Raw genomic sequence first — 26087 nt, 5'->3', positions numbered from 1 at the left:
CTCGTGATTAATATTTGGAAGATTTATTGTAGCACCAGCAGTTCCTTCCTGACCCATAAATGTTCTTTGGCAGACAGTTTGGGCACGACAGGTCCAGATGGCAACCTTGAGGGAACCCAGGAAGACCCAACGGACGAGTCTCTTTGAAGCCATCAACGTCTTTGCACTTAAACCCCACTTGGGATTGGCCAGCTGGGCTTTGCTCTCGCCCTCTTTCCCAAAACAGACTCCTGACTGAGGCGGGGGGGGGGCGGGCAGGCCGTGTACGGGACCCCAGCCAACAAGGGGAAGTTTTCCAAGGGATGGAAACAAAACCACAATGGGCAGGTCTGAACTGCAACCCACATTGCCACATGTTCTAAAATGCTGCCTGGGCACTCATTATGCCAGGGGGCTGTTCTGTCATCTTAAACTGGCGGTGAGTCAGTTCTTGCCAGCGCAGGCAGACCTCTAAGAGCTCTGAGAAACTCAGCCATCAGGAGAAGGGAGGTGGCCAAGATCGTCTGAATATCTGCAGAATGCGGGGGCCTTTAAGACCATCTAGTTCTCTCGCTTGGACTACTGCAATGCGCTCTGTGTGGGGCTACCTTTGAAGGTGACCCAGAAACTGCAACTAATCCAGACTGTCCTTGATTAATAATAATAATAATAATAATAATATACTATACCCCGCCCATCTGGCTGGGCTTCCCCAGCCACTCTGGGCGGCTTCCAACAAAATATTAAAATAAAAGTAATGCATCAAACATTAAAAGCTTCCTTAAACAGGGCTGCCTTCAGATGTCTTCTAAAAGTTTGGTAGTTGTTTTTCTCTTTGACATCTGGTGGGAGGGCTTTCCACAGGGTGGGTGCCACCACCGAGAAGGCCCTCTGCCTGGTTTCCTGTAACTTGGCTTCTCACAGGGAGGGAACCGCCAGAAGGCCCTCGGTGCTGGACCTCAGTGTCCGGGTAGAACGATGGGGGTGGAGACGCTCCTTCAGATATACTGGGCCTTTGAGGCCGTTTAGGGCTTTAAAGGTCAACACTAACACTTTGAATTGTGCTCGGAAACGTACTGGGAGCCAATGTAAAGAGCCAGTAAGATGCCTGGTAGGTTGCTAAGCAGCTCCTTGCTTGGCTGATGTGGATTTTATCCACAGGCAGGGAATCTTTGATTCCCTCCTCCCTCTTACAATAGACCATCACATCCTCAGGCTTACTACCAATCCGGGTGTGTACATAAGGAAGGGGAATATTTGCAAAGCAGTGGAGGCAGAGATTGCCGGTGGAAACACTGTTGGGACCACTTTTCCAGCACGGCACGAGAGGCAACAAAGTCAAGTCATGGGGAAGAAATCACACTTACCATCAGGAGGCTGAGGGCTGACCAGAAATTCAGGGTCCTCTTCATCTTGAGGGGTTCGGTTTCAAAGCAGCCGCAAGACGAAGCTGTTGGGGGGCAGAGAACAGAGAGTTTACTGACAGAGGCCCAGCCTTTTATACTCTCCTCTGTACAGGCTGTGGTCCCAGCTCCCTTGAATGGGCTGTGTTTACTTCCATCCCCCATACAGCTCTGTTTACCCCTGCAAATTACAGTCAATTGCACAGGAAACTTATCAGCTGTGATTTAAACTAAAGAGAAGGAAACGGGAAATGTACAGGCTTCCTCCCGCGGTGGGAGTCACAAACGCTTCCCCTCTTCGGTTTATTTATGTGGGTTCAGGTGCTTTTGAAGTCATTCAGTGCCTCAGAGCCTTCCAGTTCTGAAGGAAAGCTTCTCGGCCAAAATGCCGATTGCAAGAGAAGAGCTGTGCTGGATCAGACCGAAAAAACCCGGCGGGTCCAACATCCTGTTTCTCACAGGGGTAAGCCAGATGTCTAAGGGATAGCCTGCGATCAGGACTTGGGCGCAACAACGCACACTTGGGGTGCCCAGCCGCTGGCATTCAAGGGAATAAAGGTAAAAGTAAAGGGGAAACTTTAAAACTGTGATACAATAAGGTTGTTGCAGCCATTGATTAGCTTTACCTCTGCAGACACCCCCCCCCCCGCTTCATAGAAATAGGCAACAGAGGGGGAAGAGAAAGTAGACAATCAACCGTAAACCATGGCTTGCTTAATATACATTTGTAACCATGGTACAAACCAAGGTTTTGTGTGATGCCTGAACCAGGTTAGAGCACCGTAGCGGTTAGAGTGTTGGTCTAGGACCTGAGAGGTAAAGGGTAAAGGGACCCCTGACCATTAGGTCCAGTCGTGGCCGACTCTGGGGTTGCGGTGCTCATCTCACTTTATTGGACGAGGGAGCCGGCGTACAGCTTCCAGGTCGTGTGGCCAGCATGACTAAGGCGCTTCTGGCGAACCAGAGCAGTACACGGAAACGCCGTTTACCTTCCCACCAGAGCGGTACCTATTTATCTACTTGCACTTTGACGTGCTTTCGAACTGCTAGGTTGGCAGGAGCAGGGACTGAAAAACGGGAGCTCACCCTGTCGCAGGGATTTGAACCGCCGACCTTCTGATCGGCAAGTCCTAGGTTCTGTGGTTTAACCCACAGTGCCACCCGCGTCCCAGTATTCAGAGGAATATTATCTGCAATATTGGGAGGTACTGCAAGGCCATTGTAGCCCAATCATCAACGAGGCTTCCGGACTGCTGCTGCTTTCAAGTGGGATTCGTCAAGTTGCACATTCAAGTTGTGCAATGGTTCATGGGAGAGGGCTTGCATTTCCCCCCCAAAAGGTCAGACATTTTTTAGATCAGGAAAGTAACGGAGAATTGCACTGGAAAGCACGGGATTAATGCTTGCATTGCCACATCATCTAACCTCTCTGCAAACATCATCTAATCTCCATGCAAGCAAATTGAGTGCTCCATAGATGGGGTCTCTGGAAGCAGCCTTTGTCTAAGCCAGGTGTGGGGGGCTTTGTTCTCCCCAAATGTGGCTGAAATACAATCCCCATCACCCCTGGCCATTGGCCATGCTTGCTGGGGCTGCTGGGAATTGTAGTTCAGAAGCATCTGGAGAACCAAAGTTCCCCACACTGGGCCCAATCCTTTTATAAAGCCATCCAAGTTGGTGACCCTAATAAATAATAATAGTAATAATAATAATAATTTTATTATCTATACCCTGCCCATCTGGTTGGGTTTCCCCAGCCACTCTGGGCGGCTCCCAACAGAATATTAAAAACATGATAAAACTTCAACTACTAAAAATTTCCCTAAACAGGGCTGCCTTCAGACGTCTTCTAAAAGTCTGATACAGTGGTACCTTGGGTTACAGAGGCTTCAGGTTACATACTCTGCCAGCCCAGAAATAGTACCTCGGGTTAAGAACTTTGCTTCAGGATGAGGACAGAAATTGCATGGCAGCAGCAGGAGGCCCCATTAGCTAAAGTGGTACCTCAGGTTAAAAGAACAGTTTCAGGTTAAGAATGGACCTCTGGAATGAATTAAGTTTTTAACCCAAGGTACCACTGTAGTTGTTTATTTCTTTAACATCTGATGGAAGGGCGTTCCACAGGGCGGGTGCCACTACCAAGAAGGCCCTCTGCCTGGTTCCCTGTAACCTCACTTCTCGTGGTGAAGGAACTGCCAGAAGGCCCTTGGAGCGGGACCCCTATGTCTGGGCTGAACGATGGGGGTGGAGATGCTCCTTCAGGTATACTGGGCCATGGTCGTTTAGGACATCTGATGGGAGGACATTCCACAGGGCGGGCGCCACCATCGAGAAGGCCCTCTGCCTGGTTCCCTGTAACCTTACTTCTCACAGGGAGGGAACCGCCAGAAGGCCCTCAGAGCTGGACCTCAGTGTCCGGGCTGGACGATGGGGGTGGAGACGCTCCTTCAGGTCTACTGGGCCAAGGCTGTTTAGGGCTTTCAAGGTCAGCACCAACACTTTGAATTGTGCTCAGAAACGTACTGGGAGCCAATGCAGGTCTTTCAGGACCACCATCGCATCTTGAGGACCAAATCCCCAAATTCTACCCTGTGCTGCATGAACCAGTTTTTCCTTTGGTGGGTCCTGAATCTTCCAACATTTATGCTTGTTGGATGACCCCACTGAGTTTTATGAGAGAGGGAGGGAAATCATAGAATCAGAGTTGGAAGTGACCCCAGGGGTCATCTAGTCCAACCCCCTGCAATGCCGGAATCTCAGCTAAGGCATCCATGACCAATGGCCATCCAACCTCTGCTTAAAAACCTCCAAGGAAGGAGAGTCTACAACCACCCGAGGGAGACCATTCCTATCATCCTCAAGGCTGCAGAAATGAGCTTCAATGCCCGGGGAAAAATTGGACGGATAAGGTTTGCATTTGATTTTGCTAGTATGGCTTCGGTGCTTTGCAGTTCTCTGCCTTCCCCTACAAAGTAGCAGAAAATCCTGTTTAAGCAAACGCATGCAAACCCGCCTAATTCGCACTTCCTCCACGGATCACAGAAGGCAGCTTTTTCCTGGTGCAAATGCGCAGAGTGGCTGGTGTGAACAATCAAAGGGCACCAAGCTCGCAAAAAATATCTATCCAAGTTTCTAAAAGCAAGGCTGAAAGTAGGACTTAGCAAATCTCAAAGGGTTGACGGATCCCCTCTGGGGAACAGCGAGTTCCCATTATAGCGCCACTGGCAGGCTCTCCAGCCTCCTCAAGACAGCCAAACTCCCTAAAGTCACCTCCAAAATAATTGCACACGAAGCTCTCGGAAACCGTCCGCCGGCGCCGCGTCTGAAAAGAACTTTGCGCCATTAAAAGCGACCTCAGCCAACCCAGCGGCTGTGAAGAAGGATCCACGGGAGGCTAATTGGGCCGAAAGGAGCCCACAATGAAATGACCGCACATTCATTTAATTTGATCGATTGGCTCCCCCGGAGGAACAGCTTTCCCCTTCACATCTGGCACACTTTGAGCTCACCCAGAGAAGGCTCTGGATGCCAAGAGTCCCTGGCACCGCCTGGAGTTGCAGCCTGGGAACAGGGCCAGGAGCTGAGGTCGGGAACAGGGGCCGGCTTGGCTGTTATACAGACTGAACGCTTGTCCCAAGTGCCGGCTATTGGATACACTTCAGGCAGGAGGACGGCCAAGGATGGTGTCAAACGGTTCAAGTGTTGAGTCATGAGGTTACAGTTTGTACCGAGGATGGAAAGTAGGTGTGTCTGGAGTAGGGAAGGTGCAAACCCTCCAACATTTCTCCGATGAAAATAGGGATTTTCTTTTACTGTATTATTATTATTATTATTATTATTATTATTATTATTATTATTCCCATCCCATGTGGCTGGGTTGCCTCAGCCACTCTGGGCAGCTTCCAATATATATAAAAACATAATAAAAAATTTTAAAACTTCCCTAAACCGGGCTGCCTTCAGAGGTCTTCTAAAGGTTGCATAGTCACTTATTTCCTTGACTTGGCGGGTTGCATAACTCCATACCCTTCAACATTTCTCCAATGAAAATAAAATAATAATAATAATTCATTTATACCCCACCCATCTGGCTGGGTTTCCCCGGCCACTCTGGGTGGCTCCCAACAGAATATTAAAAACACGATAAAACATCAAACATTTAAAACTTCCCTAAGGGCTGCCACCAGGTGTCTTCTAAAAGTCAGATAGTTGTTTATTTCCTTGACATTTGATGGGAGGGTGTTCCACAGGGCGGGCGCCACCACCCAGAAGGCCCTCTGCCTGGTTCCCTGTAGCCTCACTTCTCGCAATGAGGGAACCACCAGAAGGCCCTTGGAGCTGGACCTCAGTGTCCGGGCAGAACGATGGGGGTGGAGACGCTCCTTCAGGTATAGGGACGTCTTGAGGAAAAGCGGGACATTCCCAGATCAAATTGGAAACCGGGACGGCTTCTGTAAATCCAGGGCCGAAGGGGAAAATAGAGACACTTAGAGGGTCTGCCATTTTTGCACCTTTCTTTAGTGTTTTTTCACCTGGCTGGAATGGGGTCTTGAGCTCTGCTAATGTCTCTCACTTGCCTGGCCAGGGAATAGAGAGCAGGTTCTGCGAGGCTGTGTAGAAATGAGTCAGTGGCAGACTCTGGGGTCTCAAATTTTGGCGGCTCCCCGTGCACCACGAAAATCCAGCATCTGCTTGCCTCTCAAATAATATTTGCAACATCCCCCAAGGCTCTACGTTCAGCACAACCAAACCGATCACACTCCTCTAAATCTGCTTCTGCTGGATGGAAGCAATTTGGAAAAGAGGATACTGAGAGGAGTTCTGATTTGTTGTTGTTTAGTCGTTGTGTCCGCCTCTTCGTGACCCCCTGGACCAGAGCACGCCAGGCCCTCCTGTCTTCCACTGCCTCCCACAGTTTGGTCAGACTCATGTTTGTAGCTTCAAGAACACTGTCCCACCATCTCGTCCTCTGTTGTCCCCTTCTCCTTGTGCCCTCCATCTTTCCCAACATCAGGGTCTTTTCCAGGGAGTCTTCTCTTCTCATGAGGTGGCCAAAGTCTTGGAGCCTCAGCTTCAGGATCTGTCCTTCCAGTGAGCACTCAGGGCTGATTTCCTTCAGAATGGAGAGGTTTGATCTTCTTGCAGTCCAGGGGACTCTCAAGAGTCTCCTCCAGCACCAGAATTCAAAAGCACCAATTCTTCGGCGATCAGTCTTCTTCATGGTCCAGCTCTCACTTCCATACATCACTACTGGGAAAACCAGAGCTTTAACTATACAGAAAGGTGATGTCTCTGCTTTTTAAGATGCTGTCTAGGTTTGTCATTGCTTTTCTCCCAAGAAGCAGGCGTCTTATAATTTCGTGGCTGCTGTCACCATCTGCAGTGATCACAGCAGTCACAAAATATCTTCAAATATCCCATGGAAGATGAAGCAAGCTTCGTTTCTCCTGCTCTGGAGGGTAGGACTCGAACCCGTGACTTCAAGTTACAAGAAAGGCGATTCCGACTCAACACCAGGAAGAACTTTCTGGCTGTAAGAGCTGTTCAACAGTGGAACGGACTCCCTCAGGAGAATGTAGACGCCTTCCTTGGAGGTTTTTAAGCAGAGGTTGGGCGGCCAGCTGTCTACGATTCTGTGACCCTATAAGCCATCCTATTTCTCACGGAAAGCAGAACACGCTCCCTTGAAGTGGGACGCGTCCCAGGCAAGCTCCTGTCGTCCCCGGGGAAACGGCCCCTTCTGGGTAGCGGTTGCATAACAAGCTTAATCTATCTCCATGTTTCTTGCATTAATTGTCTCATCCCTTTTGTCAGTCCTGAAGAATCAGAGGCACATCCCTTGAAATTAATTAAGCAGCTCACACCCCTACGAGACAAACATCTGGAGGTGTTTTGCTGGGGAAGAAAATATGCTTTTTTCTCAAGGAGGAGGAGGAGAAGAAGAAGAAGAAGAAGAAGAAGAAGAAGAGGAGGAGGAGGAGGAGTTTGGATTTGATATCCTGCCTTTCACTCCCTTTAAGGAGTCTCAAAGCGGCTAACATTCTCCTTTCCCTTCCTCCCCCACAACAAACACTCTGTGAAGTGAGTGGGGCTGAGAGACTTCAGAGAAGTGTGACTGGCCCAAGGTCACCCAGCAGCTGCATGTGGAGGAGCGGAGACGCGAACCCGGTTCTCCAGATTACGAGACTACCGCTCTTAACTACTACACCACACTGGCTCTCAAGGAGATGCTGTAAAGGCACGTGCAGATCACGAGGGCTGCTTTGAAAGGACGGGGGGGGGGATCCACTCTGCACCCATTCCAAGGACGTATTCATGTCTTGGGCTTAGGAATGGAAGGAGAGCACCGCTGGATCAGGCCCAAGGCCCTTCGAGTTCTCATAGTGGCCAACCTGTGGAAAATCCCACAAGCAAGGCTGCTCCTTTTATTTGAGATACTTTCTTTTTGGAATGGTTAAAAAGGTAAAGGGACCCCTGACCATTAGGTCCAGTCGCGGACGACTCTGGGGTTGCGACGCTCATCTCACTTTACTGGCTGATGGAGCCGGTGTACAGCTTCCGGGTCATGTGGCCAGCATGACTAAGCCGCTTCTGGCGAACCAGAACAGCGCACGGAAACGCCGTTTACCTTCCCGCCGGAGTGGTACCTATTTATCTACTTGCGCTTTGATGTGCTTTCGAATTGCTAGGTTGGCAGGAGCAGGGACCGAGCGATGGGAGCTCACTCCGTCACGGGGAATTGAACCGCTGACCTTCTGATCAGCAAGTCCTAGGCTCTGTGGTTTAATCCACAGCGCCACCCGCGTCCCATTTGGAATGGTTAATGGCTTCCATTTTTCAAAAGGCCACAAAGTACACCTGAAATAACCCCAGGGACTCAAATAGCAGCAAAAAAAAAAAGTGAGAAAACATTACGCTTTTCAAATTTTATCGTGCTGACTTTGCAATCTTGGGAGGGAGAGGCCCCATGGCTTCCTGTTGTGGTGCCCATAACCTAGGTTTAAGGCACTGTTTGGCAAATAGCTTATATATCTGTGTTTCTAACACTGGAGCTAAGCAGAAGGGCATCCTGTAGTTTCCAGAATTCAGAAAGAGCATAGCTACACAGCTAGTAGCAATTGAGACTTATTCCCCATGACTTCTTCTTCTTATTATTATTAGAATTTATATACAGCCCCTATACCCGGAGGTCTCAGGTTGGTTCACAGAAAAGATCAACACAAAAACCACAATATATATAATCAAAAATAAAAGCAACAACCCAATAACCCCAAAAGAACTACATTTTAAAAAGGCATAGGATGTCAATAAGATCAACCACAGGCCTGGTTAAAAAGGAACGTTTTTGCCTGGCGCCTAAAGGTATATAACGAAGGTGCCAGGTGAATTTCCCTGGGGAGAGCATTCCACAGATGGGGAGCCACCGCAGAGAAGGCCCTGTTCTCATGCTGCCACCCTCTGGACCTCTCAAGGAGGAGACACATGAAGGAGGACCTCAGAAGATGATCTCAGGGTCTGGGTAGGTTCATATGGAAAGAGGCGGTCCTTGAGGTATTGCGGTCCTGAGCCGTTTAAGGCCTTATGGGTCAAAACTAGCACCTTGAATTGGGCCCAGAAACTAATTGGTAGCCAGTGTGCAGTGGACCAGGATTAATGTAAGATGAGCAGCTGAGACAGATGTGGAAGGAAGTTCTTAAAGAGAAAAAAATAAATAAATAAGGAATGAACTTGGATATACAGTAGTAAAGGTAAAATAGAAGGAACCACCTAGACAGCGTCTTAAAAAGCAGAGACATCAACTTGCCAACAAAGGTCCGTATAGTTAAAGGTATGGTTTTCCCAGTAGTGATGTATGGAAGTGAGAGCTGGACCATAAAGAAGGCTGATCGCCGAAGAATGGATGCTTTTGAATTCTGGTGCTGGAGGAGACTCTTGAGAGTCCCCTGGACTGCAAGAAGATCAAACCTCTCCATTCTGAAGGAAATCAGCCCTGAGTGCTCACTGGAAGGACAGATCGTGAAGCTGAGGCTCCAAGACTTTGGCCACCTCATGAGAAGAGAAGACTCCCTGGAAAAGACCCTGATGTTGGGAAAGATGGAGGGCACAAGGAGAAGGGGATGACGGACGACGAGATGGTGGGACAGTGTTCTCGAAGCTACCAGCATGAGTTTGACCGAACTGCGGGAGGCAGTGGAAGACAGAAGTGCCTGGTGTGCTCTGGTCCAGGGGGTCACGAAGAGTTGGACACAACTAAACGACTAAACAACAACAACAAGAAGGAACCACAGATGAGGAAGGAAGGGAAATGGATATAAAGAATATATTGGATGTGTTAAAGCTTTACATATGTTTGTTGTAAAAGTGGAAAATGCTGAATAATAATAATTATTTTTTTTTAAAAAAGGAAGGTAAAGCAATGAAGAAACTGTTGAGGATCATTACTGCATGACGCTTTGCTGTTAAAACATCAGGGTCCCTTAAATCAACAAACAAACGGTATTCAAAGCCGAAACTCTGGCGCACAAAATAACACTGTCCCATGAGAGCTTGTTACTCTGAAACCAGCAGCTAGCATTTCCCTGCAGAGGAGAAATAAGGAAATTAGTCCAGCCCCAGCACAGCAGCCCTGCCAAAGAATCCCAAGAGTCAAAAGGTAGATGCTCAGTTTACAGCCTATGTCCTTAATTAGGCTCCGTCCAACGAAGCTCGGATGCTGAAGCATATTCAGGTGTCAGGATAAAAGCAAAGGCTGCCGACCGTCCTAGCCTACAGGAAGGAAAGGTCATGCTCTACCTGAGTCACACTGGCATCCGGCCAAGGCTGCCAGAAACACCATAATTCCTTCTCCAGAGAGGTAAGGTGCAGGGGCCAAGGGAAAGATGGCCTGCTGGCTTGTTTGGAGGGGTGAATTGAGGAGAAAGAGGGATGAATCAAGGGAGACTTTAGTCCTACAGTTGATGAGAACACCACTGTCCCTGCGTTTTGCGCTAGGTGCTGTACGAAACGCTGAATTCTGGGCTGCATCAATAGGAGTATAGCCTCTAGATCAAGGGAAGTAATAGTGCCACTGTATTCTGCTCTGGTCAGACCTCACCTGGAGTACTGTGTCCAGTTCTGGGCACCACAGTTCAAGAAGGACACTGACAAACTGGAACGTGTCCAGAAGAGGGCAACCAAAATGGTCAAAGGCCTGGAAACGATGCCTTATGAGGAACGGCTAAGGGAGCTGGGCATGTTTAGCCTGGAGAAGAGGAGGTTAAGGGGTGATATGATAGCCATGTTCAAAGATATAAAAGGATGTCACATAGAGGAGGGAGAAAGGTTGTTTTCTGCTGCTCCAGAGAAGCGGACACGGAGCAATGGATCCAAACTACAAGAAAGAAGATTCCACCTAAACATTAGGAAGAACTTCCTGACAGTAAGAGCTGTTCGACAGTGGAATTTGCTGCCAAGGAGTGTGGTGGAGTCTCCTACTTTGGAGGTCTTTAAGCAGAGGCTTGACAACCATATGTCAGGAGTGCTCTGATGGTGTTTCCTGCTTGGCAGGGGGTTGGACTCGATGGCCCTTGTGGTCTCTTCCAACTCTATGATTCTATGATTCTATGAAATCGTGCATTTCCCACTGATGGTTTGCACAAACCAATATCCATCTCCATCGACATTCGGTGTGGAGATGGCACACTGGCTCCACCCACTAGGCACAGCTGTAGCCTTTCTAACCGCCCCCCCCCCGGCGCTCCCTCGAGGGAGAAGGGCACAGATGGCTCCTTTGTCGCTGATGCAGAAAGCGAAGCCGTGTGTGCAGGAATGAGTGGGCCGCGTCATTGTTCCCAGGAATTCTCCCACGACAAAGCTCCTTTGTTAGGGGGGAAAGGGACACTCCCCAGAGAGGCTACTGGCAAGCTCCGGAGTAAAAGGACAACGAGCAGCAACAGAACTGGGGGGGCCAAAATGGATCAAGTACCAGTCTTCCAAGCGAGTGCCAAGGGGATCAGACAGAATCAGAACAGAGCCAGTATTTCAGGAGTGGGCGTGAATGGTGCCCTTTAACGCAGGAATCTGTCGAGCGAGTCAGCCGCCACTGGGAAGCTGTTCACAGAATTGTAGAGTTGGAAGAGGAACCCCAAAAGTCATGCAGTCCAACCCCCTGAAATATGCAGCTAAAGTACCCCATCAGCTGACCACCCAACCTCCAAAGATGGAGAGGCCACCACATTCCTACTGTTGAACAGCTCTTACTGTCAGAAAGTTATTCTGAATGTTATCAGACTCTCCTTCCTTGCCATTTGAATCCATTTGGTTCAGGAGCAGGAGAAAAGAAGCTTGCTCCAACTCCCTTCAAATATTTGAAGATGGCTATCATATCCTGATTGGTTCAAAATTAGGAAAGGAGTACTCTTGAGAGTCCCATGGACTGCAAGAAGATCAAACCGATCCATTCTGAAGGAAATCAGCCCTGAGTGCTCACTGGAAGGTCAGATCCTGAAGCTGAGGCTCCAGTACTTTGGCCACCTCATGAGAAGAGAAGACTCCCTGGAACAGACCCCGATGCTGGGAAAGATGGAGGGCGCAAGGAGAAGGGGGCGACAGAGGGCATGATGGTTGGAGAGTGTTCTTGAAGCTACCAGCATGAGTTTGACCAAACTACGGGAGGCATAGCTGTCAACTTACAGATTTGAAAATAGGGGACCAGCAGCCTCGAAAATAAGGGATCAGCAGCCAGAATAAGGGATTTTGCTATTGTAAAGAGTTCTGGCGGTTCCCTCACTGCGAGAAGCAAAGCTACAGGCAACCAGGCAGAGGGCCTTCTCGGTGGTGGCACCCGCCCTGTGGAACGCCTTCCCACCAGATGTCAAAGAGATAAACAACTATCTGACATTTAGAAGACATCTGAAGGCAGGCCTGTTCAGGGAAGTTTTTAAGGTGTGACATTTTAATGTATTTTATTCTTTGTTGGAAGCTGCCCAGAGTGGCTGGGAAAACCCAGCCAGATGGGTGGGGTACAAATAATAAATTATTATTATTATTATTCAATCATGGAATCATACAGCTCTTACCGTCAGAAAGTTCTTCCTGATGTTTAGTTAGATTCAAGTTATAAGAAAGTAGATTCCATCGGTTTGGGTTCCAGCCTCTGGAGCAGGAGAAAATAAGGGATGATGGGAGTTGTAGTCCACAACATCTGGAGGGCTACAGCTTTCCCACTCCTGGTTTTAACTTGTGTGAGTAACGCATGGCAAAGTCTCAGAAACCAAGGAAGTAATTGAATACAATTTCACATTCCCACTGGGTGGGAGCTTTGGGTCTCTGCTTCGAATTTTGCCTTCGTGTATCAGGGGAACATTTACAGAACAGATTCACAAAAACAGGCACCAGCCTAACGTTTTCCTTCTCCCACCCCTCCAAAGTGGCTCCCTTTAGCTCACATTCCCAAGATTCCTCTGGCAATTCCAGGGCTGGCTCCATGCTTTTCCAGAGATGGAGAACAGCTGAAAGTGATGAGTCACTGCAGGGGGAAAGACAAAAGCGCTGACTCATCAGGCCCGCCCTGCCCCATAGGGGAAAAGTAGGTCAGCTTGATGCAGAAATTTGAGACGTACATGGCTAACATTGCCCCCATTTCCTTTTGCAACCGCACCACAAAAAATCGCCCTTGCGGCAATAGTCTCTCTCTTCAAAATATTTCAGAGGCTACATCCTACTCTGAATTGAGGAATGCTTCCTCTGGGTTGTCTATCAGTATATTTTGCTTTAGGACTGTTATAAGAATTCTAAGGTCTCAAATGTAAATCAAATGTCCATAAATGTACCAGGCAAACACACACATAAGTATATAAACCAGGTGTCTGAAATAGCACAGGAGCATAGTTGCCAACGTTTCCCTTTTTCAAAGGGAAATTCCCTTATTCCAAATAGGATTCCTCGCAAGAAAAGGGAAAAGTTGACAGCTATGCACAGGAGAACAACCCTGAAGCCATTTTGACTCTCCCAAATTGACCTCAAATATTTCTCTGCAAGGAGGAAGGAAATGAGGAAAGCCTCCCCCTTGTCTTTTGCTTACAAATCCTGTTTTTAAGGGCGTATTTGTGTATGAACAGGGTGAGCCTGTGACCTGGATTTAGGAACTAAAGTATTAACCATCACAAAAGAATGGCTAGGCTGCCCAGGTAATGCAATCAATGAACATTATCAGGTTATCCTGGCAAACAGGATTTCTGCTGTAGACCTCCTCCTTCTGTGATGTATGTATGATGTTTTGGGGGGTGGTCTTGGGCTACAGGGTGGGCCATTTAAAATAAATATAAGGGCTTGCGCACCATTGTTCTGGGTCCCTCCTCCCTCCTGTGTGTGGTGAGTGGGGACCCTGGTGCAACAGTTCCTAGACTTACTAGCTGCTTTGCTTCTCAATATACTCTGGTTGGCCTCTGACATTTTCTCCTACCGACAGGGAACCCACTTAGGGGGTCTTGGATAAGGGGAAAGCATCAGGTTTTTTTCTTATACAGTGGTACCTTGGGTTACATACACTTCAGGTTACAGACGCTTCAGGTTACAGACTCCGCTAACCCAGAAATAGTACCTCAGGTTAAGAACTTTGCTTCAGGATGAGAACAGAAATCGCACGGTGGTAGTGGGAGGCCCCTTTAGCTGAACAGTTTCAGCTAACCTGAAACTGTTCTTCAGGTTAAGAACAGTTTCAGGTTAAGAACGGACCTCCTGAACGAATTACAGTGGTGCCTCGCAAGACGAAAAGAATCCGTTCTGTGATTCTCTTCGTCTAGCGGTTTTTTCGTCTTGCGAAGCAAGCCCATTGACGGATTAGCGGATTAGCGCTATTAGCGGCTTTTAGCGGCTTATCTGCTGATCAGATCAGCTGATAAGTGGCTTAGCGGCTTAGAAAAAGGGGGGGAAAGGGGGAAAAACCAGCAGGAACTCGCAAGACATTGTCGTCTTGCGAAGCAAGCCCATAGGAAATTCGTTTTGCAAAGCACCTCCAAAACGGAAAACTCTTTTGTCTAGCGAGTTTTCCGTCTTGCCAGGCATTCGTCTTGTGGGGCACCACTGTAAGTGCTTAACCCGAGGTACCACTGTAACAGGAAAGAAAGAACAGCTTTGCAAGAAAAACAATTGTAATGGGGGAAACCTGAGCAGAAAGGGGCCAGCCCCCCCTACCGCCACAGCTCCAATGACTCAGGAGACCACCAAATGCGACTACCTTGACCCCGAGACGACGAGAATCCTGGGCTGTTTCCCCCTGTCCTTTCACGACATCAGGAGCTCTTGCTCAGCGTTGCAAAAACACAGCCAGCCCTCCCCTGTGAAACTGTGCATGCTGTTCTCGCAGCAAAGCTTTCTGGCAAAAGCAGAATTAATGGTCCTAAATGGTTGCTAAGGGCATCTCCCGCCGAGGAATCAGAAGAATTTCAGTGTTTGGATTCACCAGAGTCAGCAAACAAAGGCAAAACTGACAAAAGAGCTTTGTTGTGGCAAAGGTAAAGGTAAAGGGACCCCTGACCATTAGGTCCAGTTGCGGACGACTCTGGGGTTGCGGTGCTCATCTCGCTTTACTGGCCGAGGGAGCTGGCGTACAGCTTCCGGGTCATGTGGCCAGCAGGACTAAGCCGCTTCTGGCGAACCAGAGCAGCGCACGGAAACGCCGTTTCCCTTCCCTCTGGAGTGGTACCTATTTATCTACTTGCACTTTGACGTGCTTTCAAACTGCTAGGTGGGCAAGAGCAGGGACCAAGTAATGGGAGCTCACCCCGTTGCGGGGATTCGAACCGCCAACCTTCTGATCGGCAAGTCCTAGGCTCTGTGGTTTAACCCACAGCGCCACCCGTGTCCCCATATTGTTGTGGTGGATGTGCCAAATTGGCCAGAGCCCCCTCTCAAACTTGGAGTTAGCCCTACAACTAAGGCTTCCACTTGCCCAGAATTGTGATGTCTGAATTTGGCTTAAAGGTCTGAAGTGCCCCCATGGAGATAGCCAGTGGGAGAGGGTTGTTGAAGGGTAATTATTCTTAACTAATAATATTGGATGGGATGCGTGTGGCACTGTGAGTTAAACCACAGAGCCTAGGACTTGCCGATCAGAAGGTCAGCGGTTCGAATCCCCGCGACAGGGTTAGCTCCCGTTGCTCGGTCCCTGCTCCTGCCCACCTAGCAGTTTGAAAGCACGTCAAAGTGCAAGTAGATAAATAGGTACCGCTCTGGCAGGAAGGTAAACGGCATTTCTGTGTGCCACTCTGGTTTGCCAGAAGCGGCTTAGTCCTGCTGGCCACATGACCTGGAAGCTGTACACCGGCTCCCTCGGCCAATAAAGTGAGATGAGCACCGCAACCCCAGAGTCGGTCACGACTGGACCTAATGGCCAGGGGTCCCTTTACCTTTACCTTAATAATATTGGATAGGATTGTTTGGGGCAATGATGGAGTCCTGTCAGCAAGTCTCTGACCTGTGACAATTGTTTCGCACATGCAAGCCATCGGTTGGAGTTGAATGAGTTCACAATCTGCCATCCTTCAACTCTCCTCGTCCCTGGTTCCATAATTCAGCACAATAAAAGGGGGTTTGCCTCTTTAAGCTCACAGCACAAGCTATTTATTGCAATTCTTGCATCCTCTGCGCTATGCTAAAAATGTCCAACTGCAACAGTCTCCAAGCAGACAACCGCAGAAATATTTATAGACCACAAAGTCTTCTTTTTATAAAGTACCTGCTCCTTGAATCCCTAGGAATGTGCGTGGAGCTGACTTGATTTAACCCCGGAGTTGCTTAGCATATTCTTCACTTTTATTTTTGCAATGGCAAGTGAGGATTTCAACAAACGAAAGTTGTACTGCTGTACTTCCCAATAACAGAGGCTGTTTGCAAGCAAAAATTTACAACTGTGATACAATAAGGTTGTTGCAGCAATTGATTAGCTCTACCTCTGCAGACACCCCCCCCCCCGCTTAATAGAAATAGGCAACAGAGGGGGAAGAGAAAGTAGACAATCAACCATAAACCATGGTTTGCTTAATATACATTTGTAACCATGGTACAAACCAAGGTTTTGTGTGATGCCTGAACCGGGTTAGAGCACTGTAGCGGTTAGAGTGTTGGTCTAGGACATGAGAGGTAAAGGTAAAGGGACACCTGAACATTAGGTCCAGTCGTGACCGACTCTGGGGTTGCGGCGCTCATCTCACTTTATTGGCCGAGGGAGCCGGCGTACAGCTTCCGGGTCATGTGGCCAGCATGACTAAGCCGCTTCAGGCGAACCAGAGCAGCGCATGGAAACGCCGTTTACCTTCCCGCCAGAGCGGTACCTATTTATCTACTTGCACTTTGATGTGCTTTTGAACTGCTAGGTTGGCAGGAGCTGGGACTGAGCAACGGGAGCTTGCCCCATCACGGGGATTCGAACCACCGACCTCCTGATCGGCAAGTTCTAGGCTCTGTGGTTTAACCCACAGCGCCACTCGTGTCCCACAGGACCTGAGAAACCAGGGTTCAAACACCCACTCAGCCACGAATGAAGCTCACTGGGTAACCTTCGCTCAGTCAGTGTCTCCCAGACTAACTTACATCTCAGGATCATTGCGAGAGTAGAATGGAGAGGTGTGGGAGGGAAATTATGCGTGCCAATTTGTGCTTCTTGCTAGTGATAATAACGAGAGCAGTAATAAACTCTCTGCAGAACAAGTGCTGACAAATGATGTTTGCATCCCTCCAACCAGCCCTAACATTTAGGTTGGAAGAGAGGCCATTTTTCTCTCTTGCAAGACGACACATCTGACACAGACAGACAGATAGGCCAGCAGTGATGATATGGGAAGAAATGTGCTTGCCGCCGTTTGCCTGATAATTTAACCTCAGGTGCCCTTAGAATCAGAAACAAAACATCGCCACCCAACCCTTCTAACACGCTCACCTAGAAATAGTCCTGGTGCTGACCTGACACATAGACATCAAGCAGACAATTACTTCTCCGGGTTGCAGAGAGGAAAATGCTCTCTCCAGCTCAGCTTATCTCTATGTCCAGGAAAATTAATTAGCCGTTGAGTTTTTGTAAGTGCGCCAAGCTACCGTAAAAGCACAGGAGCCAAGCCGATAAATGGCAGCTCAGCAACAATTACCGTATTTTTCGCTCTATAGGATGCACCCGACCATAGGACGCATGTAGTTTTTTTGGGGGGGAGGGGAGAACATGAAAAAAAATTCTCTCCCTCTCTGCGCAGCGCCCCTTCAGCGAAGCGGCAGGAGAAAAGGAGCCCCTTCCCTTTCTCCTCCCGCTTCGCTGAAGGGGCGCTGCGCAGAGAGGGAAAGCTGCGCAGCGCCTCTCTAGCGAAGTGAAGCCAGGAGAGCAAGAGGGATCGGTGTGCACTGATCCCTGTTGCACTCCAGGCTTCAGCGAAAGCAACATGAAGCCTCTGGAGCGCAGCGGGGGCTCTTGCTGTGCTCCGGAGGCTTTGGTGGCTATCCCTGAAGCCTGGAGAGCGAGAGGGGGTGGTGCGCACCGACCCCTCTCGCTCTCCAGGAGCGAAAGCAAAGCAAAGCCTCCAGAGCGTGGCAGGAGCGCTTCCACTGCGCTTTGGAGGCTTTGCGTTGCTTTCGCTGAAGCCATGGAGCCTGCATTCGCTCCATAAGACGCACACACATTTCCCCTTAAAAAGTGCAACTTATAGAGCGAAAAATACAGTAACTTCACGGTTCTAATCCAGAGGTGGGGAACTGCAAGCCCAGGAGCCAAATGTGGCCAGGCCTCTCTATTCAGCTTGCAGGATTCTCCCGACGCCCCACCTCCTCCCCCCAGGGGCTTTCTCTGTCTTCTTCCAGAATGCATTCGACTGGCTGGAGTGGGTCCTCAAATTAAGGTTCATCTCCCATCCATCCAGACCAGCTTAGCCTGATATCATCCCCCGCCGAAGGATTCCTTCTTGCAAACTGCCACCGGTTCTTGGAGGGGAGCAAAACATGAATCTTCAGCTGGGATGTCGTTTTAGGAAGCTTGCATAGGAAAAATAAAACCCGCTCTCCGAAGGCAAGGGAAAGAGAAAAGTCCCAGACTGTGAAATTGTTTGGCAAGTCTTCCTTAAAGAAAAAGTTGCACACATGGTAAACACTTTAAGGGACGCCTTAAAGCAGCGGTTCTCAACCTGTGGCTCCCCAGATGTTGTTGAACTACAACTCCCATCACCCCTAGCTAGGAAGGCCAGAGCTCAGGGATGATGGGAGTTGTAGTCCAACAACATCTGGGGACCCACAGGTTGAGAACCGCTGCCTTAAAGTATTGGCCATGTTTGCCTATTTCTTTTCACCAGGTGTGAAAACTGATCGTTATGCATTCAAGTTACGAAACTTTTAGAAGACATCTGAAGGCAGCCCTGTTTAGTGAAGCTTTTAATGTTTAATAGGTTATTGTATTTTAATGTTCTGTTGGAAGCCGCCCAGAGTGGCTGGGGAAACCCAGCCAGATGGGCAGGGTATAAATAAATAAATAAATAATAAGCCTGATTTGTTTACAGGGATATTAGACCAGGCATAGGCAAACTCGGCCCTCCAGATGTTTTGGGACTACAATGCCCATCATCCCTAGCTAACAGGCCCAGTGGTCCGGGATGATGGGAGTTGTAGTCCCAAAACATCTGGAGGGCTAAGTTTGCCTATGCCTGGATTAGACGGTGCCAGCTATCTGTTCTGAAGACGTGTCATCATCATCAAGCAAGTGTTATCCTGCACCTTCCCATCGCTTCCCTTAATCAGCTTGAATTGCACAGCCTGAATTTGCGATCCAGTCACGCCTGGTGGCAGGTTAGAACGCCCCCTCAATACGGAAACAGGAAACTGTTGACAAAGGGAGAAATCTGGCACTCCAAGGCGGCTATTCTAGTCAGGGAACTCTGAGGCCGTGCCAAGGGAGAGTCCTTTAGCGCCCAGGAGGAGAGAGAGGTCTTATTTCCCAGAATCAGGGCACAGACAGCCACGCAGCAAGAACAGAGTCATCGTCACACCCTTGCAAGCACAGCAGATCTTTTCTTGGGGGAAGAAAAGGGCACACTCAATCTCTGCTGTTGCTCTGCAAAGGCACGCTCAGAGGTGATTTGGGTGGCACTTGCTGGGGCCTGAAAGAGAGCTACAGGCTCAAAAAGTAAGATCTCCAGGATGGGCTTGGTGGCCGAAAAGTGACACAGACATGGTACGAATTGTAGAGGGGATTCCAAGGACTTTTAGAAGACATCTGAAGGCAGCCCTGTTTAGGGAAGCTTTTAATGTTTGATGCATTACTGTATTTTAATATTTTGTTGGAAGCTGCCCAGAGTGGCTGGGGAAGCCCAGCCAGATGGGCGGGGTATAAATAATAAATTTATTATTATTATTATTATTATTATTATTATTATTATTATTATTATTATTATTATTATCCTCTAGTCCAACCCCCTGCAATTCAGGAAATAGAAACACCGTGGAAAACTGTGGGGGGGAATTGGGGAGGGGAATAAACATTATGTACTGCAGAATCTGTTAAACTTTTGAAAATTCAATAAAATTCGTTCTAGAAATGCAAAAAGGAAAAAGGAAAATAGTTGAAAAGAGGCCATTCGATGACACGTCTCCAAGCAGCTAAAGAACCAAAATGGGTCTCATTACGGCTACAGCAGACGATCAATATTGCCCTACTTAGTGATGGCTATCATGCGAGCTTTCGTTCAAATCATGCAACAACAGAGGTGACATTAGTCCTTTGGTGACATGTCATGTTTATTTTTTAGATATGGTGGTAGTTGGATAAAGCCCCCCCCCCAAAATATGCAAAAACAAGTTATTTCTTTCCGAAGAGTGCAGCACAAAGATATTGGCCTTAAAGTACCCAGAAGCCATCTGCAGAAAAGCCTAGCCAGCCAGCTCAGTGGTTAGAGCACCTGCTTCAAATGCAGAAAACCCCGGGTTCAATCCTGAATGAAACCTCCACATTTCAAGGCAATTGAAACCCGGCAATTAAAAATGCGTTTTTAAAAGGTCCCTGAACTCCGAGGCTAAATTATTTTAGCCCTCATGGTCAGCAGCCGAACACTGCATTGAACAGGATTGGGCTTTTATTTCATGGGTCTCTGTGTGCTTACTCAGAAGTAAAGGCCCACCGTACCCCAGACTGGTGGGGTAATTTTTTTGGGGGGTGCATTCTGCAACACATCATAATTTTTTTTGGCAATATAATTTTCTTTAATTAAACGTTTCAAACATTTTCACAATCGTCTTCATCTCAAAGAGTTTCACCCTGTAAACTGACTCCCCACCTCCACCGTGTTTTCACTCAAACCTTTTCTACTGCACTATGGACTCAGCAAAAAAACATTTTATGCGCGTTGCAACACTGTGACACCCAGTGGTGCTGTGGGGGTGTGCGTTTCGCCAACGTGATTTCCCGTAATAAAGTTCACAACGCGTTTCCCTGAAATGCTTTTCTGATGTATGTAGATCCAGCCTAGATCTTTATTACCCAAAGTTTCTCCATTACAGTGGTACCTCGGGTTAAGTACTTAATTCGTTCTGGAGGTCCGTTCTTAACCTGAAACTGTTCTTAACCTGAAGCACCACTTTAGATAATGGGGCCTCCCGCTGCCACCGCATGACTTCTGTTCTCATCCTGAAGCAAAGTTCTTAACCTGAGGTACTATTTCTGGGTTAGCGGAGTCTGTAACCTGAAGCGTATGTAACCTGAAGCGTATGTAACCCGAGGTACCACTGTACAATTATTTTCCTTCCGCTGCTTTCATTTTGAATCCTGCCTGTGATTTCAGCTGACTACGGTATTTTTAAAGAATATTCCATGAAAGGCCTCCTCCATTCTTCTGTTAAAAGAGTCGCCATTTTGATCTCTTAATTTCGCTGTCAGCTTTGCCGTCTCAGCATGGTCCATTCCTTTCAAAAGTCTCTCCTCCTTTGCTGGGACCTGCTATGCTTTCTGTTTCTGCGCATATAATATTCTCGCTGCTGTTCATTCTGCAACATGTCGTTGATGCCACAGTCGTGGGTTAGTGGAAGACCTACACTGGATCACGATTTATTAGGTCTTGTGTGGTGCTTCCCCAACATGGCTGCCATTATTGTCATCTTGCCCAACGGCACAACAAATGTGGGACAACAACTAAAACCCAGTAGATTTGTGGTAGAAGAAGTTCCAGGGGAAAGCTGCGGGACACAAAGCAACTGGGAATGAATCAGGATAGCATTGCCCAAACGTCTGTACAGTGGTACCTTGGTTCTCAAACTTAATCCGTTCCAAAACCAAAGCGTTCCAAAACCAAAGCGCACTTTCCCATAGAAAGTAATGCAAAACCGATTAATCCATTCCACACTTTTAAGAACCTCTAAAGCAGCAATTTAACAGGAATTTTACTACCTAACGAGGCCATTGATCCAGAAAATGAAAGCAATAATAAATGTACTGTACTATAAGATAAATAAGACAGTGTTGCAGGTGATAAAAATTAAAATTATTATTTTTCTTAGCTGCACTGATGATAGTCACTGTTTGGATAGGGGGCTTTTATCCATTTCTGCAGTCACACAATCAATCAATCAGTAGCTGAACTGGGTTCCACACAGTCACAAAAAAAAATTAACCAAAAAAGCCTCCGAAACAAAAACACAAAAGAAATAGCAAAAAGAAAAGTGCCAAACTTCCGTTTGGCTTCTGAAATGTTCGAAAACCAAGGCGCAGCTTCTGACTGGTGCAGGCGCCCCAGAAACAATCGCCAACAGCCGCATCAGATGTTCGGCTTCCGGAAAACATCCAAAACCCAGAACACTTACTTCTGGGTTTTCAGCGTTTGAGAACCAAGGCGTTTGAGAACCAAGATACCACTGTAAAACCCAGTAGATTTGTGGTATAAGAAGTTCCAGAGTTCCAGGGGAAAGCTGCGGGACATCCAGCGACTGGGAACGAACCAGGATGTCCGTCCCCCAATATCTGCAAATGCAAACAGTATTGAGACTGGGATGGCCTATAACCATCCCAAAACCTTCCTAAACACAAACCACCACAAACATATTCACAGGGTCTTGGCACAAGATAGCCAACACGTAGTTTTTGCCTTGAGCAGAGGGTTGCCAACTGACCAAACAAGAAGGCAGCCCGGCCTGCTCTTGCGCCTTTGAAACAGAAGCCGGGTCTTCCGAAGTCTGCAGGCAACCTTCCAGCGAAAAGGTGTTTTTTAAAAATGTGCTGGAGCGTCTCTGCGGGAAAACCGCCGTTAAAAGCACACGTGCACAGAAGCAGGGGCCGGCTGAAACGTTGGCAACGCTGGCCCACCCCCCAGTTGACACATGTAACATCAGTATTAAGCGGGTGAAGAGAGAGAGAGATGCCAAATATAACCAGCTTTCCAAATTACCCGATTAACAGCCTCTGCTGGGAAATAACGAACATTAGTGAGTCAGAGAGAAAGAGTTGTCAAGCCGGCTGAGTTGCCTAAGATTAGATAATTAACTCTAATGTGCCAAACACTGGAGCTTTTATAAGAATCTTCTTTTAAAACTTTCTGCAAGAATAGGAGAATTAGCCTCCCTCCCGCTCCGGAATGCAACACACTGCCAGAGGATGGCAGAAAGAGCTTGAGACTAGAGGTGAACATGGAGAATGGTCTCTACATTTTTCCTGGTCCCCTCTGCTGGTTTGGGGCTGATGGGAGCTGGAGAGCTCCAGGGTATTTTTTTGGGTGGGGGTGCTGGGTAAGGAGATTGCTCTGGGCCTCCTGTTGTAAATAAAAATTGCCCTTTTCCCTTATGGGGTATCCAAGAGCCCATATAGAGTCCTTACATAGGTTCCCTATTGGTAGGAGAAAAGAACAGAGGCCAACCAGAGAATATTTGAGAAGCAAAAGCAGCTAGTAAGCTTGATCTTTATTGATCTGTTGCAACAGGGTGTCGCCTTCACCCGCAGGAGAGAGGAGGGACCCAGAAAAATGGCATGCAAGGCCTTATAAAGACTTTTGAAATTCCCATCCTGTAGATCAAGACCACCCCCAGAAACATCATACATACATCACAGAAGGGGTGTAACCTAAGACCACCCCTCAGATACATCACACCTACATCACCGAAAAGGTGGTCTAAAACAGAAATTTGAATATTGTTTTTCTCCTGTCGTCGTTTATCTCCTGTCTGGCAGGTTACTTGATTGGATTGCCTGGGGAGCCTGGCCATTGTTTTAAAACATTGGCTCAGTTTAGGAATCAAAAAGGTTCCAGGTCCGTCTTCCTGTGCTGATCTATGTACGTGCTTGGTTGGTACACTTATGAACATTACCATATATCTAAGACCATAAAATTCCTATCACACTCCCCTTCCTGTCCCTGTTCTCTAGAATCCCCTTCCTCCATCCATGGCTAAACTTGGCCCTCCAGCTGTTTTGGGACTACAATTCCCATCATCCCCAACCACCAGTCCTGTTAGCTAGGAATGATGGGAGTTGTAGTCCCAAAACAGCTGGAGGGCCCATTTTTGGCCATGCCTACAAAACGTGACATAGGGCAAAGGCTTTTTGCGAGAAGCAGGCCACAAAATGCACCGGCTAAGCAAGGAGAAGGAGAGAGGCCGTCACAGGAAAATAAATAAATGTTGATTTAATTTAAACAGAGACAGGAACGCTTATAGACGCCGAAACGGCTGCAGAGAACGCCAGAAAAGAGACAACGGACTCAGTGCTCATCCAATATTTCTCAGCTATATAACGGGCATCCAGGGGTTTTAGGCACAGAGGAGGGGAATAGCCAGAGCTGCCTTGCCCAATTATTTGAGGCAGTGACCTTTTCTAGCCCCACCTAGTACAAATGCCCAAACACACTTCATGCCATCACAGAGTAAGCAAGGAACCTTTGACCTTCCAGATGTTGTTGAACTATAATTCCCATTGCTACGGAAATTACAGGGGGGGGGGCGCACATCTTTAAAGTTGTTAAATGTTACAAATATTATGCCTGAATGTATCCTTTCGACTTGGCAGCTCAGGGAAGTTACCTAGCTTTTAACAATCATATAAAATCAACTCCTTTGTCAGTTTCCTCCAATCCAACTCTATTTTGTCCTTGAAAAATAGGGACTCCAGGAAGTGCCCAGAGGTGACAATTGCTGAGCTGATTGTTGGCCAAGGCAAGCCTAATCCCATCCCCAGACTTGCCAAGGGGTCCAGACATGCAAAGGAAGTTCTCTTGTACTTTGGGTGGTGGGACTTCAGAGGTGTTTGCCTATGCTAATCTTATCTTAATCTTATGCTTCTGAATTATGGTGTTGGAGGAGACCCTTGAGAGTCCCATGGACTGCAAGAAGATCAAACTGATCCATTCTGAAGGAAATCAGCCCTGAGTGCTCACTGGAAGGACAGATCCTGAAGCTGAGACTCCAAGACTTTGGCCACCTCATGAGAAGAGAAGACTCCCTGGAAAAGACCCTGATGTTGGGAAAGATGGAGGGCACAAGGAGAAGGGGACGACAGAGGATGAGATGGTGGGACAGTGTTCTCGAAGCTACCAGCATGACCCAACTGCGGGAGGCAGTGGAAGACAGGAGGGCCTGGCGTGCTCTGGTCCATGGGGTCACGAAGAGTTGGACACAACTAAACGTCTAAACAACAAACAACAGCACAAATGCCCAAACACACTTCATGCCATCACAGAGTAAGTAAATGAGGTGCAAGGAACCTTTGACCTTCCAGATGTTGTTGAACTATAATTCCCATCGTCCCTGGGCCATGCTTGCTTGGGCTGATGGGAGTTGTAGTTCAGCAACATCTGGAGGGCCAAAGGGTTCCTCACCATTGAAATAAAGACTGCTGCAGCCAGAGAAGAGACCAGGCACCCCCAAACTCAACCCTCCAGATGTTTTGGAACTAAAACTCCCATCACCCCTAGCTAACAGGACCAGTGGTCAGGGATGATGGGAATTGTAGTTCCAAAACAGCTGGAGGGCCGAGTTTGGGTATGCCTGGAAGAGATCCTCAAACAAAAGAACTGCCCCAGTTTTCTCCAAGCTGGTGCCTTCCCAGATGTTTCGAAACTACAACTTCCGCCAGGCTCAGCCAGCCCAGCCGTGCACACTTCACAATACTCCTGATAGATCAAGGTTTGTGTTGGTCTATGGCAAGCGGGGGGTGTGTGGGGAGAAATATCCAGGTTATTTCCCTTCCCCGCAACCTGTCTTTTCAAAGTGGGATTGCTTTTGTTGCAAATGTGAGAAGAAAACAGAGGACAGACATCGCACAAACAAGCAGCTGGCAAACGGTGGAGGACAGACAAAGGAAGCGGGAATTTTCCTGAACTTTGAAGGAGAGAGCGACTTTGAAACAAAAACAGCAGGATATGAGGATGTGATGAAGAGGAAGAAAGATCAACAGCAGGTGTTAAAATAGCCACTTTGGGCGGACAGAGAGCTCCTCTTTAAAGTTTGGGGAAAGCGCGTGGGGGATAGAAGAGATAACTGTAAACATGGGCCAGACAGTGAGCTGCAGGATCACTAATGATTTCAGGGGGAAAGTAAGAAAATTAGTTGCATGCAGTCACAGTTCCTGGGTAGAATCTGCACCCAAATCTGGTCAGCTGGTCCTTTGGGCAAGCTGTAAAAACCTCAGAAGTTTTCGGCAGCACATAAATGGGCGGAATTTCCGCCCTCCTTTCCCCACAGGTGGGATAAAGCATAATTTGAGGAATTGTACAAAGCCCAAAG

General features: G+C 48.0%; 1 protein-coding gene across 6 annotated transcripts in view; it reads right to left on the bottom strand.

Moving 5' to 3' along the window:
- RELT (RELT TNF receptor) overlaps positions 1-26087 on the bottom strand; it is an 85785-nt gene that overhangs the window by 39408 nt on the left and 20290 nt on the right. For all 6 annotated transcript variants that reach the window (XM_081197419.1, XM_081197416.1, XM_081197421.1 and 3 more), the window contains one exon: positions 1347-1429. In XM_081197419.1, coding sequence (XP_081053545.1) covers positions 1347-1391 — 45 coding nt within the window. In that variant the 5' untranslated portion in view covers positions 1392-1429. The remainder of the gene's footprint in view (positions 1-1346; positions 1430-26087) is intronic.

The sequence above is a fragment of the Podarcis bocagei genome (genome assembly GCF_964188305.1).
Source record: "Podarcis bocagei genome assembly, chromosome: 6".
NCBI classification, from domain to species: Eukaryota; Metazoa; Chordata; class Lepidosauria; order Squamata; family Lacertidae; genus Podarcis; species Podarcis bocagei.
Note: the sequence above shows the minus strand (reverse complement) of the source record. Positions and strands in the feature narration are given on the sequence as shown.